General features: G+C 41.0%; 1 protein-coding gene across 3 annotated transcripts in view; it reads left to right on the forward strand.

Moving 5' to 3' along the window:
• Positions 1-22,322, forward strand: part of LOC126237243 (uncharacterized) — a 108,485-nt gene that overhangs the window by 58,907 nt on the left and 27,256 nt on the right. For all 3 annotated transcript variants that reach the window (XM_049947148.1, XM_049947149.1, XM_049947151.1), the window contains 2 exons: positions 11,171-11,346; positions 18,633-18,841. In XM_049947148.1, the coding sequence (XP_049803105.1) occupies positions 11,171-11,346; positions 18,633-18,841 (385 nt within the window). The remainder of the gene's footprint in view (positions 1-11,170; positions 11,347-18,632; positions 18,842-22,322) is intronic.

Here is a 22,322-nt window from a genome sequence, read left to right on the forward strand (position 1 = left end):
TTTGTCTGAAACATTTGTATAAACCGTTGATAGATGGCGCTGAAATTGAGAAACAATAAAACTGAGGAAGAACTCCGATTTATTTAGAATGATCCGAGAAGGACGCATCAAATCGGTACAAAACGTGCACCAATTCTTTCATGAGGCCAAATTGAGCTACTTTTCTTACAAAATGTATCCTACGCGCCACAGTTTTTGATGGAGGGAGGCGAAATGGTATTAAAATCTCGTTAGGGAACCCTTCACAATTGCATTAATCACCTGACTGTGCCGCTATCGTGGCCCAACTGCGAACTACGGCCCAGTATAAAGGTCGGTGCAATGCGATCAGACGTCACTTCACTTTCAGACTGTGAACCGTAAACATCAACTGATGAAATTAAATTATTCTTTAGCGAAACATGACTCACTATCCTCCTACAGAGACTGTTGATATGATGTTAATTTTTGGTGAAAGCCGTAACAATTACGCTGCAGCTGCGCAATTGTATGCGGATCGTTTCCCAAACAGGCGACATCCAAGCGAGAACATTATTCGAAATTGCACTCAGCGAGCTCGAAATGGATACATACACCGACCACCTCGTCATCGCGAATACGACGAAAATTACGCTCGTATCCTTACCGTTCTCGCCTTTGTTCTACTGGATCCCGAAATTCGTAGTCGTGTGATTCAGAGACAAACTGGAATACCGAAACCAACTGTTTTGAGGATTTTGAAGGCACATAAATAACATGCGTATCATATCACACTGACACAGGTATTAACGCCGAATGATATGCCAATACGCGTGCATTTCTGCCAATGGGCCCTGGAAATGATAAGAGGTGAAAATGACTTTTTTTAGATACGTTATGTTCAGCGATGAAGCCAGATTCATAAACAATGGCGAAATAAATCGTCATGATTGTCACTATTGGTTCCCTGTCAATCCACACTGGCACCGACCCGTTGACAATCAACACAAACGTTCGTTAATGGTCTGGTGTGAAATTTTAAACTTTTGCTTGATAGGACGGTAGTTGTTTGACCGAAATATCACTCAGGAACCTTATTTACAATTTCTCCGTGATGATTTGTTGGAGCTAATGGAAGATGTTGATTTAGAAACTAGACAATGAATGTGGTTCCAACAGGATGGAGCAGCTCACCATTATGCTGAAAATGTGCAAACCATTTTAAATTTATGGTACTCTGGTCGGTGGATAGGACGCTCTGGACCAAGTCAGTAGCCTCCACGTTCACCAGATCTAACATCTCCTGATATCTTCTTGTGGCGTTATTTAAAAAATATTGTTTATGAAAGACAGCCCACAACACGAAACGATGTGGAGCAACGCATTCGCAGAGCGTGTGCAGCCATACCATGGATGTGCTGCTCAAAACTGTGGACAACTTTTGCACACGATTGACTTAATGCATTGAAGCAAATAGGGATAATTTTGAACAATTTCTTCGTGACTAATTTCATTAATTAAGCAACCCAAATTGTGAGAGGCAAGGACTTTACACTAATGAAGCACCCCAACATTGAGAGGCAAGATGACTCACCTTAATGAAACACCCCAACATGTGAGAGGCAAGGGGACTCACACTAATGAAGCACCCTATGGGAACATCATTCTACTACGTCCATGTCGTTGTGACGCTTAAAGTAGGATGCAGAACACTTTGTACAAAAATAGTTTAATTAGGCGTAACGAAAGAATTGGTGCACATTTTTTATCGATTTGATGCGTCTTTCTCGGATAATTCTAAATAAATCAGAGCTCCCCCCCAATTTTACTTTTTTCTCGATTTCAGCGTCATCTGTCAATGGTTTAAAAAGGTTTGAGACAAAACTTGATTACTTTTTTTATGGAGAATCTGAATCTGCAATAAAATGGGTGTTTCCATTTCAGATTTAAAAGTTGACCGCTGCCCCACCCAAGGGGGCGGGATCTGGAGGTCACGTGTAGTATCATATGATGTCCCCCTTTGAGCTTACGAACTTGTCTTACCCACTATTTTTTCGCGATGTATAGTTTTCGAGATAATCTCATCCCAAACTTCAGATGGGCCACCCTCTCTCTCTCTCTCTCTCTCTCTCTCGATATATATATATATATATATATATATATATATATATATATATATGTGTGTGTGTGTGTGTGTGTGTGTGTGTGTGGTATTACAGTCACAGCACTAATCCTACTGCTGGTACTACTACCAGCAGAATGCTGCTGCTGTTTCTGTTTGCTAATGAGTACAATTTAACAGCAAGTAGTTGAAAGCATGTGAATGTAGCACTGGCGACAGACAAAGACTGCTAAGCTATCCGATTTAGAGAATGTGCTGTGAATTGTTACTAAAGTGCACTGTATGTGGGTAGAATCAGACTACTTGTGTGGTATGATCGGATGCATCGGACGAAAATTGACTGATGAGTATAGTCCATTGCTTACATCAATTAATGTTGGAATGTTAAAGTGTGTTTCAGCAATAGTGGACGTATATGGAAAGGCAATGCTCGTCTCAAGAAATCACAGAGTAGCCATATACAACAAACAGTCAAGTGTATTTAATTTACGAGACACATATTCTGCATAAATGAACATCTCAGACAAATTCTGTTGCTGATGACAATATTATGGAGCAGCATTCCGTGACTTTATTAGCTGTTTGTGCACTAACAAAGTGAAGCTGGATGAGCTAGATTAGTGAATAAGTACACATACTTCACATATACCGCTATCTATACAAGTTGAACCTGTAAGTGCAAACTCATGGAACCTGAACGAACTGATGGGATACCAATGCGTATTTGCCTGATAAGAGTAAATACAACGCAATCCGAACTCAGGGTATATCAGTATCAAATGTTTGGGCAATAGTGCGCATTAATATGCATGTATACATGTAAATTAAAAAATATTATGTTCAAGAATGATTTCTTTTTCCTCTGACACCTGTCATCAATATATAACTGACATTCTTAGATGAAGTACTTCATTAAAAAATGAAGAGAAGGAAAGCTGTCTTCTGAAAGCAACTCACATTATTTTACTTTCCATTCTTCTCATAATTGTGATATACCCAACATTTTTTTTAAATTTCATAGTTGATATATATCTATTACAATAAACACGTTTTTTATGAATAAGGTAATTTCTTTTAATTTACAATATGTACAAAACGCTTGTTACTAATTGTGAGAGAGAGAAAAAATCAGTGTATACATTCTTACAACAGCAATGGCAGCACAAAAAATACACATGCACTCGCATGTGCACACACACACACACACACACACACACACACACACACACACACACACACAAATATAGAAAATAGTACCTTTCTGTAATATATATATATATATATATATATATATATATATATATATATATATATATATATAGTGCACATGTTACACACAAAATATATACTGATATGACTAATGGTTCATCAAATTATTCCACACAGACCCAGTTGCATGCACCAACTTTTTACAAATAAATAAACACACTCATTTACTCCAGCAAATAGTCTGCATACAGGAGCGTCCCAAACCCATCTAAACAGATTAACCGTTTGTCGTCGTGATAGAACAATCTTTATTTCAGCTTTAAATCGACGTAAACGAAGATGAAAAATAGCTCTTAGTGAGAGTCATTCTTAAACGTCAGTAAATATTTATCCTTGATAATCAATTGCACACATTCCCAGCTCCATCAATCAATGAAGTGTCTATCAGTATACCCATTCCTGGTAAACGACTTGAGATACCTACAGCAAAAATGTCTTGGACCATTTTTGTTTTCATTTGGGAGAAAAGTAGATGTGACATGCATTTGATCCAAATGTATTGTTTCTTACCAGTTTCAGAGATTGGCAGCAGATCTATATGTCTGGGACGTATTGAATAATTCGCAAAAGAAGTCTGCTCCAGCTACTTTAAGCTCGACTTCATTGTTGTTGTTCCATACAGTGTGCTCATGTTCGTCTTCTTCTTCTGGCTTACTGACGTCCAGTCCGTATACGTAAATCAAATACTTGTGGTTCTACCTATCTTTCGAAGAAAGTGGAGTTCTATGGGGGACTGAGTAGACTGGAAATTATAATGCAAGTGGACATCTGATGTTTAGTACATATCTGTATGCCCTGCATGTATAACGCAATTCCTATAACCAGCAACAACCGACCATGCAGTTGAATTTAAATCGCTCTCATCAAGATTTTGGACATTAATGCATGCTTATTTTTAAAAATATATCCTTTGGAAGAGAGATGTAAATGGATGCCGCAATAAGTGGAGCAAAAACGTATGAATACAAGTGTAAGTAGAGAATATAGCTGAGCGTCTTACCAGAACCGCTTTACTGAATCTCAGAAAAATTACCCAGTTTGATTCTCTTGGTAAAATTTCTGAACCACTCTGGGATCGACTCATTCCATAATGTCACCTCACTTCTCCCCAGACTTGGACAATGCTCTACTCCTCAACACCACGTTCTCTTTCGGGGATGTATAACTTCACAGCAGAGAACTGCTTTGAACTTAAGGTGCGATACTGTGTATTGCAGACCTATCCAGGGAGCTCCCCTTAAAGAACTATCAGACAAGCATTAAGAAAAGTGGCAGGATCTCGGTTACTAGCGTTCAAAATATCGTTTCAGACAAGTGAGATCCTGTCTGCAAAAGTGCCATCGATCATTTAAAGCGCCATCAATAATTAAGTAGTCTAAAGGAGCTTCAGGACTTACTAGGTGATCCATAACAGTATGGGCATGGAGATCGTGGCCCAGACCATTGGAGACGGGCCATGCACATACAGCATTGCTACAACCACATGCAGTTGTGGCGTGCACCTGTTGGGAGAACCTTGCTGGGGAGGGTGTAGTGCTATAGTGAAAGCATAGGGCAGAGGTAATTAAAGGGCCAGTTTCTGGGAGAGAGAATCTGCCTGTCAGTTTGAAGGCCTCAGCTGCAGCGATGATGGCAGCCAGCGAGAAGTTTGGGTTGTGGCGTAAGACCACCTCCCAATAAACCTGCACAGAAGAAGAAGATAAAAAGACAGTTGATAAGTATCTAGTGATTTAGGAATATAAAAATCGTATCTGCTCATTAATAATACTAATAAATTCTGGATACTTACACAAAAAGTTATTGTTGTGTTCATTGATGGATACGCTTCCAGCAACAGATCATCAACAGGCATGTTGGTCAGTAAGAGCGTATCCAGCATTAGTATTGGTGGAGGCATGTGGCGTCGGTAGGGGAATGTGGAGTTGGGTTTTATGGGGGAGGAGACGAACCAGAAAGGTAATCGATCTCATCAGATTATGGAACGACATGGAAGGAAGTCAGCCGGAAAGGAACCGTCATGGCATTTGCCTGGAGCAATTTAGGGACATCACGGAAAACCTAAATCAGGATGGCCAGACATGGGATCAAACTGTCATCCTCCCGAACAAGAGTCCAGTGTGCTAACCACTGTGCCACCTCACTCGTAGGGGGTGGGAGGGGAGATGTGTCTGAGAGAATATGGACAAACCCAGAAGACAACACAGATGTAAATGCACCAGTAGGTAATCACCTTGAGGTGAAGCTCCATGGTCTGTGTTTGCTTTAAGAACAACATATGTTTTTGGCTGGTGTCCATCTTTAGCCAAACCCAATTTTGTTTTTTGACCCAGACATCTATCACTGCAGTTGCAGCATTATCAGTGGCTTTTTTATTTTATGGCTGTTAGACATAAGGAATGTTCTTTATTGTTTAAATACATGTAAATATTAGTTTCTAAATAGTAAATACAGATTTCTGAAGAGCACATAAAATTATGTATTCAGACCTTCTTACCACATGGTGTGGTTTTCCTGCTGTATTATGTTTTTACAGAGTCTGTTTCTCTTTGTAGTTTGTCATCTGCAACCGTGTACAACTTAATGTAGGCAAAATATTTACGCAAAAATTACGATCTCTAAACTTTTATGGCCATGCCTGAAGTTAATAATTTTGTGTGTGTGTCTATTAACATTATGTTTCACTTATGTTTTCTCTTTTTGTCATCTTCTTCACTATCTAGTTCTGTATATTGAGTTGTCACTGTCACTGTTTACCAGCTGTTAAAACAAAATGGCGGACAGTGGAACAGTTGAAGGTGTGAAAACAAGATGGCGGACAGTGGAACAGTTGAAGGTGTGAAAACAAGATGGCGGACAGTCGAACAGTTGAAGATGTCACTGGCAGTTGTTTTGAATCTCTCAGAGAGGTGTGTGTGTGTGTGTGTGTGTGTGTGTGTGTGTGAAAAAGAGAAAGAGAGTAGATTTTAGAATTTTTCATCATCATTATAATATATATATATATATATATATATATATATATATATATATATATATATAGTTTTATGTGTGTGTATGTGTTTATGTATGTGACTGTGTGTGCTACCACCAGTAGCTGGTGGTTCTGTCAGAAAACCGATATTGTGAGTGGATGCATCTACAATCAAGAACATCTCAACGGTAACAACGAAAAATTAATATTGCAGAATAATGAAAATAATAGTAGTCACATATCTGCTCCTGAACAATCGAAGCCATTCCTCAGGGTTTACCATCATCGCTAACCACTGGGTTCAGATCCCACAACGAGTCAAGGCTGATCGCATCTAGAAAGGAAGAAGTAAAGACCACAAGAATAACTTACAAACAAAAGCACAAACAGTGGTTCATTGTTTAAATAGTTATATTTACTTTCATCCTCTGCCAAGTTGCTCATGATGAATGACATCACACCATTGTCGGTAAAGAGTGACAACAGTGTGGTGTCATAATTGTTATCCAATGTGTATGGACGCTTACTAAACTCACCATCATCGTCACCGTTATCACACGAGCGTTTAATTTCGACTTCAGTGCTGGCTAGCAATCGGAGAGAGAATAAGACTTGGGTCCCCTCCGCGGGGCTATTTATAAGCCCCTTCAGCCACGCAGCATACACATCAAAGGAATTCAAATACCAGCTCATTATGTTTCTTCTCCCACCAATAACTTTGCTTTCAAATAGCGTGTTACGAAAGGTTTTCAGCGTGTTGGTACATGTCTGAACCTGCTTCTCTCATTTGGTACTACTGTCATTACGTACCAAGCATGGAGCCAAAGCAGCAAAACTGGGTTTATTTCTCGAAAGAAGAAAAAATTCAAGTATTAAATGAGTGAGATTATGCTGTGTATAGATAAGCACGAATTGGAATCTGCTGGCTGCAGGCAACTGCTGATCGGGTACGTTTTGAGCGATGTATTGCAGACTTCGAAAATCATCTCTCCAATTATCCAAAAAGGTAGATGTCACTTGTTAAATAACTGTACATAACAAAAGAACCGTAAAAAAATTTGTCGGAAATATGTAAATAAGTACAAAAATTTTATTACAAAACATTTATCTATTGGTCAACTATTGTAATAGTATCTGTACACATCTGGAGTCAATGTAAACCCGGTTTCCTCTCCGCCACAAGAGGCTTGCTTGAGATGTATGATTAAAGGACAGTTGAACAACTCCAAATTCCAGATGGCTGCATTCAGACTACCTTTTCGTGATCTTTGATGTGTACAATGCTGTCTCTGCGATCAAAGTTTCGGAGTGATGTCAGCATATCCTCAACAGTTATTCCTGTATCGTCCCAGCTTTTACCATGATGGAATGGAGTCAACCACGCTATTGTCTTTAGAGTCTTGTCTCATTTCATTGCTCTGAACAGCTGGGGCAAGGAAACAACTGTGCAGAAACTTGTTAAAACTCAATCTGAGTCTGTGTATATGACAAAAGCTACATATTTAAACGTGAGGCGGCCACACTCGCCGTGGTAGTCTGGTGCATGAGCAACAATGTGGTACGAGGATACAGGCAGCTTCGACCCTGGCAAGCAGGTCTTCAGCGACATCCACAGGTGTTTCATACGCCAACATCTTGATGTAACCCCAGAGAAAGACATCCAGGGTTGTGAGATCCAGCGATCGCTCTGGCCATGAAATAGAAGCTCCCCATTGCAATCCAACAATGAGTGTGGTTGAAAACATCATCACGGGTGAAAGGGGCCTCATCCACGAACAGTATTATCTGTACAAAGTTTGGCCCTAGAGCACAGTAAATCCATTGACAGAAGTGGACGTGGGGTTCAAAAGCAGTTTGTCCCATTGCTTGCATACTTTCTTTATGATAGAGATGTAATATCTCTTCCACCAGTACTCTACACTCTATCCGTCGAAGTGTACATTTCATGGGTAAATTGACGGGTGCTGATTGTTGGGTGGTCGGCCACACGATCCAACACCATCTCTTCAAAGTCTGGTGCTAAGATATATTTTTGGTAGGAACGTTGGCTAGCTCTTTGCGGCGTGAATGAGCCCATCTCTCATAAGCTAGTTTCTACAGAAGTAAACATCTGCCAGTTAGGATGATACCTGTTGAGAAAGAGCTCTCAGTTCATTCTTGTTGCTTTACAGGCAATAAATCTTGCTACACTATGCATTAAATGCATGTCTGCTGAGTCTTGTGACAAATAATATTCCCTCTCGGACCACATGTCATGCCCTGTACACAGTAACACCCCTCACCGTGGGCACATCACAAGCTGCCTGATGCAGTGGACAACTGACATCAGGAATAGTTGTGTGCTTGCGGCAGAGGTTAATGGGTCGGTGTGATGCATTCCTTGGTCACATGACACACGTGCTATAAGCCACGTTGTGCACAATAAGTCTGTTTAGTGGTGAGGGACGTAAACTGTTCATCAACTGCTACATGTTCCAGTGCTCAACAGACACAACATGGGGTCTCTGCCAGAATATGCCAGCTGCAGGCATTATTGTAATACATGCATGGAGACTGCAGGTAGTTGCTTAGTAAAATTACTATCAGCAACACTGTAGCACAACAATTATGCATTTTCGACCTTTGGTTCTCTGTCTCAATATCAATCAGTTTTGGAACCATTATCACTGTTTCAAAATGACACAGAAGATTTGGGACACCCCATATACAGAGCAAGAGCAGTTCTGTCACACTTCCCTCGGACGCTCCTGACGACACCCTAGTGTCTGATAAACACTCACCTTACAGCACAACATACTGGGCGTTCTTAGTGTAACTGCTACGGTCGCAGGTTCGAATCCTGCCTCGGGCATGGGTGTGTGTGATGTCCTTAGGTTAGTTAGGTTTAAGTAGTTCTAAGTTCTAGGGGACTTATGACCTAAGATGTTGAGTCCGATAGTGCTCAGAGCCATTTGAACCAGAGCCATTTCTTAGTGTAAATAAAAAAATTGGGCAGCTGTGAGAGGGACTCACAGACCAAGGGTTTTGTACAGACTTAATTGTGTATACGTACAATTTATCCATCCCGGGAACTGAGAATCCGAACGATTGTTGCCTGTCGTCGGTATCGATACTGGCAAGATATCGGTCCTGGGAATACCAATACCATGTCAGAATTTCTAAAGTGGTTCCTCAGCCTAGCCCGAACATACAAAAACAAGCGAGCAGGGGACTTCAGTTTATCTACGTACAGAGAGTAGATTTAATAATACATTTGGATGTACGTACTAAAACATTACGGCAACCTATATTTTTGGCTTGCATGCAGTAATGTTTATGTGATATACTTTTTACAGATGATGAATGCACCGTATGTCCAAATGGTTAAAGATACCTTTTATTTGATATAATTAAAATAGGTTTTTCCTTTACTTGTACTGGACTACTTCCTTCTTGCCAAGTTGCATGATTCTAGGCCAACGGGGAGCATACTAAGGATTCTGATTAGCGAGTTTTCGAGTTTCAAAATATTTGACATAAATTACCGTATCTTTCGACTGCTCTGCCTTACAAGCTTACAATTTTTACGTCGCCAAAAGTACATAGACATAAAGCTGTTATAGAAAAAGGGTGCTAACAAACGGACAGACAAATAGACAGACTGATAAAAAATGACAGATATGTAATTTTTCACGTTTTCATGTTATATAATTACAGATGAACAATTTTCGGATATTTTACCTTTAAACTTATTGCGAAAAATTGCTTCTTACCATATGTCATGGTTCTAGATCAACGGGAAGCACCCTTCCGGTCTTGATGAGTTATGTTTGAGTATCAAAACATGTGATACAAATGGCTGTATCTTTTGATTGGAGTGACTTAGAAGCTTAACGTTTTGAAATATCATAGACACCATGGACATTAATATGCGACATGAATTTCAACTTGATGCGTCCACCCGTTTCTAGCAAAAAAGATTCTTAACAGTCGGACAGACAGACGGACAAGAAAGTGATCCTGTAAGGGTTCCATGTTTACAGACTGAGGCTTGAAACCCTAATCATTCCACGGTTTTCTCTTTACATCCAACGGAGATATTTCGAGATATCTTCTCTGATTTGGTTTCTCTGTTAACATCAGCTAGAACAAGTGGGACAGGCACATTTTTCCCCATATGAAACTCATTAGGTCAATAAACTGTGCTGCATTCCTTCCAATCTGCAACATTCGAGACATGTTCAGATATAGACGACCCTAATGTTAGATGACGAGGAACAAACGGAAATTTTAGACAAAATCGAGCAGTCGCGAAACAGCCAAATTATGATTCAAACTGACATTTCATCTGTGCACATTTAATTAAGATAATTTTTCTGATGTGGAGCGGTTGGTGTCTACCGTTACGTTTGTAAACAATAGCAACATGTATTCAGATTCCTCAGGAGCTGATGATTTTCTTTTCGAAAATCGTTCAAAAGTTTTAACAGAATCTCCCGAGAGTCCCAGTTCCTCCAAGTGGCTCTACGTGGACGAGCTTGACGCAGCTGCCAGCCCCAGAGCATTTCGGTCACACATATTGCCACGAGAGTACGCATTCATGCATTCATACGTTTGTATTGTTAACTACTCAGAAATATCTGCAGCTCTCTTATCTGATGGCGTAGTGTGAGAATTGTATGTATTTAACATGACACCGCTAGGCACCTACTCTGCATTAATGTCTTAATGCCTGCACAGAACTCAATGACTACACTCATGCTCCGGCAGTAATTTCAGTGTTATATGATGTGGTACTTGTAACTGTAAATTAAGACTGGCTGATGCTTGTGAATATTATGCAAGTAACATGAACTATTTCTTGTGTGTCTCAGGGTAACCACATGAGTGAGCAGAAACTCCACGGCTGGATTAAGCATGCGGAACGTGTGAAAGACATGCTACACACGAAATTAAGCGGATGGGTACACGACATGCAATCCGTCAGCAGACAGACAGCGTACTACGAGACAGAAGAAGATAAGGAGAGGCCTGGGTACTTTATATTCAGGTATAAACCAGTATACATTCAAATCTTTTTTCGAACTCACTATGTTTTATTAATGTTTATTTCACTTTTTTCCACTGAAATATTCATAAATGTTCTATAAACTACTGTGATGATTTAATACAGTGTGGAGTAAACAACTAGGACTGATAGAAAAAAGTGAAGGAGGTGATTACAAAGACTAGTAATTTACAAAGTTTTCTGATTCCGTTTAAACTTTGATTTTGTGGTTCGTCTTTTGTCTTAAAGTGGGCCACATATTATGCAGCAGACAAGCGGAGCCAACCATCATAATGAATGGTGTTACTGCTTCGACTAGAGAAAGTTTACATAATTTGTGGCAACAATGATGTGGCAAAATCTCTGGCACCTGGCACGAGAACTGAGTATGTCTTCACATTATGAGGGACAAAAACGAGTCATCTCTAGGAGAAATTATGCTAATATCGTGTAGTAGCACCTCTATCCCAAATACCGGTACCAATTCGGCGAGAAAAAGAGGCCACAGTTCATATTAAACTCAACAGACGAAGGAAAAGTCTAAGCATTGATGAGGATTAAACAAAAAAGCGGAAGATGTCAACAGAATGGAGGAAGCAAATTGCCATGGTTCTTATATTTCGTGCTATGATCGATGTATTTAAATAAGCCCGTAACATAGCGCGTGTTTGATGGAAGTTGCGAGCGAAAGGGAAACAGCTGTCTCTCGAGTGGTAGACGTATGGGGCTATCGAAGGGACTAGTGTACGAGATATATTGTTACTATGGACGGTGAAAAGCTGGTTTCCTATGTGGGAATGGGTGAGCTCCAATAGACATGTCAGCTCTTGTGGCATAGTTCTTGGGTTATTTTAGGTGGGTTATTGTGGGATAGCTATGGAGGGGAAAATATGGCTTAGGATGGAAAATTAAACTGAATCGTGATTGCTTCCAGTTGGATGAAAAACTTCTGTAGCTATATCTGAAAAGGCTGGCGGGGAGATATTTTAGGGATAGGTGTGTCTAGGAAGTGGACTAGGCCTTCTGAAGGGAAGATGAAGATTTGACACCCACAGGTAAGTTCATCATAGGAACTGATGGCAATATACAGGTGTGGAGAGGTACTGATCGATGCGAGCAAGGAAATTATATGGTATAGGATGATTCAGACAGTTACAGGCAGTAGCACAGGTGACTGTTAGGGTGGTAAAATACATGCTCAGGATAAAATGTTCTATACGATGTTTGAACATGATTTGTAGATGTTTTCGAGGAGCCCTACTGCTGCTCCATGTCTGGTTATTGTGTGGGGAGTCTCGGTTCAGTACTCCACACCTGCCATGGATAAAGGGTGTGGGTTATTGGTTCACGGCAAGTTACAGTGAGACATGCTGACAGGGTGATGGGACAAAAGTATGAATATTCTGTTGGGCAATGGGCATGAAGGTATGAGTGCTTAGGGAGGTTAACTGAGAAGTGGAGATGGGTAGACTGGAAGACAATAATGGAGAGGAATTATTGATTTCACGTCTAAGAATTTAGTAAAATCTTTTGTGGTTTGGTTTTATTTGGAATGGCGAGGATTTATCTGCTCTATTTCGTTTTCTTGGTCTTTGTAAAAGGACATTAACGTATGTTTACGGCGAAGGTGATGACAGTACAATGGTGGTGGATGTGGTTGGAACTCCTGGCACCGGCAACTGTGCGGGCGATGTGGCGCGACGTGGTACTGGGGCTGGTGATGGTGTTGGTGTTGAGATAGCAGCGCTGCTAGCGGCAGAGTCGACGATGGTGTAAATGACAGTTATGCTTTTGGAGCATTTGACGGTGGCAACGGTGAAGAACCTGCAAAATTACAGCTCGTTGTGAGTGCTACAACAATGAATAAGACGACAAAGGGTGGGAGATTATGGGCGAAGAAAAAGTACAAGAGTGCAGGTGAGAGAGCTGAGGTGGTGGCGTAAAATAGAGGGTCGTATGAAGAAAATGGAGAACATACTTTACACATGAAATTTCGGACAACGTGCTCACGTTCGCATGAATAATCGAATCGAAAAATATATTTCACCCGAGTATGTTCTCAGCGTCACTAAAATGGTTCGGGTAGTAGCTCAGAACAAAGAACGTTCTCCGATTTAGGATGAATAAAACTAGAGGAGCCTCTCAGAAGCGGAGAACATTCTCCGTTTTTTGAAGTGAACTTTAAATCATACTTCGAGCTGAGTAAGTTCTGTTGAGCTTCAGTTTTACCGACGTTTTGGCGTAACGGCGGAATACATGTTGGTAGGAAGACAGAAAAAGATATGCGTAGACAAACTAAATGCTTAAGAGAGAAACTCTAAATGTTTATATGGGTTTAGCAATAAAAACATTATTTGCCTTGCCTGGCAAACTTCTTTTCGGAAAATCGGGAAAGAAACGGGACAACGTTTAAAACGAAGTGAAAATTAAAACATTTTTGATGCTATTTAGAAGACCCAAGTTTTCAGACTGATGTAAGAGAACGCTAAGGTATGTGCCTACACCAAACAAATGCGCCACTGACTTCTTCAGATGTTCATCATCATGTCTTCCCACAGCATAAGTATTGCATTTTGTTATGTTAGAAATCATTCGGCGGATCAGAAAATATTAGTAACTGGTTTATTACTAACCTAGCGATCTATTTCACGTAACGAACCGCACGGGCGACCATTTACGCACTTGACAGGGAGCAGACCATTGTACGTCGTATTTAAGCCAAATGATGTGGTGTTAGAAAACTCTGACAGAGTTCCGGTTAAAAGTAGATTAAAAGTCAGGTTATTTCAAGATTTCGTTCGCGTAATGTGTTCACCTAATTTCATTAACAACAAAGTTTCCCGTATGTTGAAAATTTGGTAACATTCCAATATAATGCACGTTAGTAAACTGCCCGTAATCAAATGGTTCAAATGGCTCTGAGCACTATGGGACTGAGGTCATCAGTCCCCTAGAACTTAGAACTACTTAAACCTAACTAACCTAAGGACATCACACACATCCATGCCGAGGCAGGATTCGAACCTTGCGACTGTAGCAGGCGCACGGTTCCAGACTGAAGCGCCTATAACCGCTCGGCCACAACGGCCGGCTTGTCCGTAATCGTCTTAATAATTTGCTGCATCACATAAATGTAAAAATTGAAATGCAGTGCAATTCTTCTAGAACAGACTGATGTCAGTTACATGTTTGTACGCTGACTAGCTTGCCTGTTTGAGTGAGTTGAATGAAATGTAACATTATGCATGCTTTCTCTGCCGGACACGACAGACGACACAGACTGAGAGCCTTCTCCATAATGAGGAGAGGCAGTGAGAAGGAACTCCCTCCTCAGAGAATATGCTTCAGATTTTTTATTCATACGAGATCTCTCAGAGAACGTTATTTTGCTCTGAAAATCTTCCCCAGTGAACGTTCTCTTGTTCATTCATACGGCTCAATGTGTCGTCGCGGTTCGACGACAGTACAAAGTCGAAAACAGGAGATGCATGGGGGGGTACAGATCTCCAACGACAATGGTGGAGCTTTGGTACCGTCCTTCAAGTTCAGGAAATGCATCATTTCGTATGTCTTCTATAGCTCACGTATCACCACGTACAATGGGTCATCTCTAGATTCCACCAGTCCAGTTAATTACTGGATTGGCATAATATCTTGAGTAATGACTCCGCACTACAGGCCAAAACCATGGATCGCACACTGACGCCTGGAGACAGCCTTTGTAGGCAAATTGACGACGATTGTTATGTTAGTAGCCTGCCACGCATTTGTACAGAGCCTCTGGACACTCCAATTCCCTGTGGCGAGTGTTTATCGCGTCTTTGGTTGATTTGCCACTTTCTGAGTTTCTAAACTAAATATCGCAGCCAATAGTGTATCATTACTGATGTGTAGTACATTAGCGGCAAATTGTCCAGAAGTTTCGAGGTTTTCTTTACACTTTTACTGAATGTTATGTATTCACCCCCACCCTGCACTTAAAACCGTTCTTGGGTTGATTTAGTGAGCGAACTTGTTCCATTACATTGAAAGAATCTCTTTTCTAAAATTCGTCCCCAACCAAATCTCTGTATGATGATTATTCAGACCATTGTCAGTATACAGCTACTTTCTCCATCTGTGGCATACAAATGATGAATATGATCACGGCACGTATTCTGAGTCCCACCTTGTTAATATAGTAGGTATGGTACTGTACATTCAGGCAGAACAGTCTGTTGGGATGTGTTACACGGACATGATTTGCGAGCCTTGGCACCAAGAAATCACATGGCTTGGGAAGGACTGCTTCCCGGTAAAACTGAGGACCCAGAAATCAATCGGAATTTGTTATCATGCAGCTTACAGCCTCATCCATTAATTGGCAATGTCGCTCTCTAGTAACAGTGATAACCAAGGACCATGCTACAAGGAGTACGGGTTGTTCTGCATCATATGTGACAGTAAGTAAACTTTCCGTCGTTGATAGGGCTATAGGGAACGCAGTCTTAGATTAATTAGGAAAATAAATCTTACTCCGCAATTGAATGCTCTTCATTTTAATGTACTAAAATCAATTTTGAGGTTTCCATTCTTATCATGAGACGTATCAGAAACATATGCATCGAATCGACGTACAGAACGCTGATCTTTGGATAACATCTTACGGCCAAAAATTGTCCTATGAGAACTTGCTTTGTCAAACGAGAGATCCATACCAACCACTCCCAAAGCGGGATCCCCAGCGAATGGTTTAGAACCAGGCAAACAAACATTTGTGTGCAACAGTGCTGCGTTATTTCGTCGTGTTTTACTTCAGTAAACATGTACTGCTGCACATCAAGCTGCAAATAGGTCAAACAAACCGGTGTGAAACGCTGGAATACGCACTTCCGGATATAAGGAAAAATGTTATGAAAATTCAATCACTGATAATGGTATAAATGAGTAAAACAAAACACGTATTGTGAAAGAAAAACACGTTTATAGTGGATGCAAAGATGAATTTGAAGTACCTTAAGTCACCATATTACGATGGCCTCGACCACTGGATTAGCTGCAAGGGACTGGTAAAGTGGAACTCATCTTTCTGTGAGTTTTCTGGTTTCAGCTGACGTACCTCTCTTGACAGGCAGAATTACTCAACTGTCACATCAGTTAATCCAGATACGAAACTCCCTGGCAGATTAGAACTGTGTACCGGGTAAGGAGTCGATCCCCGACGTTTCAAAAGAGTGCATCTTCCACTACAGAGTGGTAATTCATTCATGAATCAATTCTCGATGTCATTGGTCACTGCTGGTCCTGAAAGGTATGCAGGAGTGCTTCTGTGATGGCTGGAAGGCAGAAGAAGAGGTACTGTCAAAAGTAAATCTGTGACGGCAGGTCTTGATTCGTGCCTGGCTAGCTCAATGTGTGTTTTCTTAAGGACATCATATTCCCCGTCGACTGCAGAAATTATTTATTTTACAATTGCAGTTTGGGCCTTTCGGCCATTTTCAAGGGGTGCTGTAGAAGATTTTCTTTCAAATCATGTCAGACTTTAAAATCCTCCAAGATGTGTACATTTCATCGTCTAAAATAAGCGTTTCCACTGTAGATACACAGTAACATCAAACAAGTGCGAAGCTCTGTACGTCGTGAAATGATCCTTTCAGAAATTGTACATGATTGTGAACCCAAACCATGAGAAGTTAATCAGTGTGTATTGTATTTCACTTCTTAATTTTATTATGTATACAGTTCAGTCAATGCAAATATGGACAACTTACTGTTATGGTAGAAGCTATTAAGGTGTGGTAAGGTGCCGGACTAACATGAATTCGGAAGCCTCCAAAACAAAGTTATTAACACCAATTCTTACCCAAAAATTATTAGAAAACATTGTCTTTGGACCTAAAGGTTTCGACTCAAGATCGATAACTATATGTGATGAAACGTTTAAAATGCCTGAGGCTATTACAGAATGCATGGGGTAATCTTTAACACATTTATAATAACAAACTGACAGAAATTCAAACCTAAGAAAGTATTCAAATAAATCCAATTTAAGAAACTCACGTGAAATACGCAACAAATTACAAGTTTTGTACACACCAGTTTCGCGTACTACAAATCAAAATTTACTCGATTACAGTACAGGAGTACCGAACAAATTACAAAAGGCAACTATTTAACTCAAGAACAAATCTATTTCCGCTGCTACCTCAGTGGGTCTGTAGAGACGTAATCTTATTTTATCTCACACGTCAGTCTTGCGTGCACTTCCTGGCGGTACATTAAACGCATCATAAAATTGCGTGATAAGACCTGAAACATAAATCATTTACGACTAGTCCGGCACAAGGGTACAAATAATGGCCTCCCACTTTGTAACATGAACAAACAAATGACCATTCACGAACTACTGGAAATAATACCGCCCTACAAGAGCAAACTCAACTGCAGTTTTGTAACACGAACAACCACAGAACACAGATATGCAGGTATTCCGTTATAAAGTTACTCAGCTCAACGTTCAATTATTCAGTACTCGTGTGTCAATGCAAACTGGACGCAGTGACAGTTTAGTGACGGCCACACAGACTTCCAACCATTGCTTTCCCTGCCGATCTCTTTCGACGCACGGTACACTTACCTTCATCAATAACAACTTCGAACAAGTCATTCACATGCTTAACATGAATATCACATGTTCACTTTCTTGCAATGCATGTGAAATTCTTATTTAAAGACAAAGTATATCCTTTTTGCAAGCGTTGCAGTCCTGCTGTTTAATTTCTCCAATTTACGTCTAAAACCGATTCAAATCATACAGCAGCACAAAACAGAATGAATATTTTGCAAGAATAGTTAAGATCAGTATCTCACTCAAATGCTCTGAAGATGGCTATTTGAATATGAAATCTTCATATACCAGAATACTAAAGAAACCAATGGGATTGCTATTGTTTGTTATGTTCCTGCCGGCCGCTGTGGTAGAGCGGTTGTAGGTGCTTCAGTCCGGAACCACGCGGCTGCTACGGTCGCAGGTTCGAGTCATCCCTCGTGCATGGATGTGTGTGATGTCCTTAGGTTAGTTAGGTTTAAGTAGTTCTAAGTCTAGGGGAATGATGACCTCAGATGTTAAGTCCCATAGTTCTTAGAGGCATTTGAACCATTTTTTTTTGTTATGTTCCTGCACTGTCTAACACGCAGTTTTAATTTTCCAGGAAGTTTGTAATCCACTGCTGAATAGAAATCCACTCTGTATACTTTTACATTCTTACATACACTGGAAGTGGTGTAACCTCGCAGCTTTTGTGTTACAGGCGACCGCTGTTGAATGATGGCCTACTGAACTATCAGCCGTCATACCTTTCCTTTTACGATGACATAAGTGTGCTATGCCAAGAGAGACAGCCAGAGGCATCGAAAATGTTTGGTCTCGCCGATGCGCTGTACGCCTTCTCTCATAGCTACTGGTATAATACAGCATGGTTCTTCAATCAACGCCACGCGCATTACACCGAACCTGTGGGTAAGTTTGATAATGGGGCTCATCCACTTCATTGTTACGCACTGACGAGTGTCCACTTATTCTAGGCATGAGGTTCAAATAGAGTTCTGTATGTCCAGTTTTAGTGCTTACGTCATTTTGTACGTCACGCAAGATAATCGCTGGTGCACTTTCCGAAGTCAGTTTCTTGACTGATTGGATATATTACAAGCTAACTTCTTCTTTTTGATGTGTTACCGACTCCATCACTATACTGGGAGTAAAAAAGACAGTGTACAAAATTTTGGAGTGCTTAGAGAAGATAGAAAGGAATACTCTTTTATATGTTACTAATGCCACAGGTGTATCCTCTACCTCCTAGTGGTGCATGAATGTTTCAACGTTAGTGATGTTCTGAGAATGTGGAAAAACTGAAGTGTGATGGATGACGTATTAGAGTCATTATTCAGGTGGCAGCTCGGTACTAATGATTGTACTCCACACTCGAAACAAGTTGGTGTTTCACAAATAATGGCTGCCGCCTCAGCTTAACTGGCTACTAGCCAACTGTAGTGTCTACCGTTGCCTTGTACACTGAACACCTCATCTCCCTTCCAGCAACGTCTCTGTAACGATATTCATCACACAGAAGTTTGAACTCCATCTCTGAACATCAGCAGCGGTAAGACCATCCTACACCTGTGAAATTTGTGTCACGTAAAGAAGTGTTTCTTTCTATTTTCTCTAAACACTCTACAATTCGGTAGCCTTTTTATTCTCAGTATAAGGCTTGTTTTAGAAACGACGATGGACTTCAGTAACATAACAGCTGCAGACGAACTGATTTTTTATCAGTACTGTAATTGGTACGAAGTTCTAAATTTCTCATATATGATTCTGGTATGATATTGTTTGTATTTACTAGTCTTCTTTGACGAATATTATTTATATTTGTAACTAAATAGATATATTGCACAAGATAAGCTGGTAATATTATTCTTACAAATGTTAATACTACACTGGAGTGGCAAAGAAACTGCTATAGGCATGCGTATTCAAATACAAAGCTATGCAGACAGGCAGAAGACGGCACCTCGGTCGGCAACTCCTGTATAAGACTACAACTATCTGCTGCTGCTATGACAGGTTATCAAGATTTAAGTGAGTTTCAACATGGTGTTATAGTCGGCGTGCAGGCGATGGGACTCTGCACCTCCGAGGTAGTGATGAAGTGGGGATTTTCCCGTACGACCATTTCACGGGTCCATCGTGAATATCAGGAATATGGTAAAACATCAAATTTCCGACATCGCTGCGGCCGGAGAAAGATCCTGCTAGAAGGGGACCAACGACAACTGAAGAGAATCGTTCAACGTGACAGAAGTGTAACCCTTACGCAAATCGCTGCAGATTTCAATGCTGGACCATCAACAAGTAACCGAGTGCGAATCATTCAAGGAAATATCATTGACATGAGTTTTCGGAGCCGAAGGCCCAATCGTGTACCCTTGATGACTGCACGACACAAAGCTTTATACCTCGCCTGGGCCCGTCGACACCGACATTGGACTGTTAATAAATGGAAACATGTCGCCTGGTCGGTTGAGCCTCGTTTCAAGTTGTATCAAGCGGATGGACTTGCACGGGCATGCCGGCCGGAGTAGCCGTGCGGTTCTAGGCTCTACAGTCTGGAACCGCGAGACCGCTACGGTCGCAGGTTCGAATCCTGTTCTAAATTCTAGGGGACTGATGACCTCAGAAGTTGAGTCCCATAGTGCTCAGACCCATTTGAACCATTTTTGTACGGATATGGAGACTACGTCTTGAATCCATGGACCCTGCATGTCTGCAGGGTGTAACCTCCCCGTGAAAATTTTAAATGAAAAGAATTGAATAAAAATGCAAATAGAGCCATATGTTAGCTTCCCACAGTAATAAAACTCAATGATAATAAAATTGTGCAAAAATGTTAAGTCCCCTCTAAATTAACGTTAAGATGAACCTGATAAATTTTATAAGGGCAGCGGCGCTGACCTTCGGCCCTGTGAAATAATTAAACCTGAATAGAGAAACCAAAATTCTTACCTCAGTAAAACTGCATCAATATCTGCTCTTATTTTATGGCACAGCTCCGTGCAATGCTGGCCCATGTTTAATTTTAATTCTTGGAGGGAATGCATAGGAAGTATTACTTGACTTGAAATGAATCTTTTTGTGTAAAAACAGTTACTTTATAAGAAAATTATTATTGGGGCATTTCTTGAACAAATTAATTACAATTAACATATGTCATTAGCTGAGCGCAATGCTGCTTCATTACCTTCGATAACAATATACCTCGTCCAGAACCGTAACCAGAGATGTAAGGAGAGCACGCCGCCGACCCATGTCGACGCCCGCTCAGTACAACCGTCCACTCGCTACTAGTACTGCCGACTACTACTGCAGACAGAGTGCAACTCGCAACTGACAACTCGCTCTGCCGACTCCACACACACAACTACTGTTCCTGCCGACTCGCTACACGCAACAGAACTCTCGCGCGGTCAAGCGCAGATTAGCAACGATAAATAACTCTCTGGTGAGAGATTCTGTCATGCCTCGCCATCGCTGTTAATGAATACATTGAATACATACGTGTTTCAAGGGGACTGTTAAAGCTGGTGAAGGCACTAAAATGGCTTGTGGAGTTAGAGTGATATGGGACCTCTGATACGTCTAGATAAGACTCTGACAGGTGACACGTTAGCATCCTGTCTGATCACCTGTATCCATTTATGTCCAGTCTGCATTCCGAAGGACCTGGGCAATTCTAGCTGGACAAAGCGACACCCCACACGTCCAGAATTGCTACAAAGTGGCTCCAGGAACACGCTTCCGAGTTTAAACACTCCCTCAGACCATCAAACTCCCCAGACATGAACATTATTCAGAATATTTGGAATGCCTTGCAACGTACTGTTCAGATGAGATCTCCAATTCCTCGTACTCTTACGGATTGATGTACAGCCCAGTACAATGCATAGTACTACTTCAGACGTTAGTCGAGTCCGTGCCACGTCGTGTTGTGGCACTTTTGCTTGCCCACGGGGGCCCTACACGTTAGTGTACCAGTGCATGAGGTGTCAGGCGCGAGACACCGGGCTATACGCTTCGCGGAGGCGTGGGTGTGAATTGACAGAGATTCGCACAGGCTCACGCATCTGACTGCGCTGACTTCATCAATGCGACGTTCTTCTCTGAGAGTGCAGTGGCTAACCAATTACACCAGGTAATTACTCTCCTGTTCAATGAATTGCGTGTTAAGAGGTGCTAGAAAAATATGCACCATGATCTTGTTTAAGGTCATGATGCATAAGTAAAAGTTAAAAAGTTCCCAAACAGGTTTTCGCTACATCGCTGTTTCGATGTTAACAGCAATTGCTGGTTAGCATACTGGATTCGCATAAGGGTGGACGACGGTTTAAGTCCACGTCCGGTCATCCTGATTTAGGTTTCCGTGATTTCCCTAAATCACTTCACG

Source organism: Schistocerca nitens, chromosome 2 (assembly GCF_023898315.1).
Source record: "Schistocerca nitens isolate TAMUIC-IGC-003100 chromosome 2, iqSchNite1.1, whole genome shotgun sequence".
Taxonomy (NCBI): domain Eukaryota; kingdom Metazoa; phylum Arthropoda; class Insecta; order Orthoptera; family Acrididae; genus Schistocerca; species Schistocerca nitens.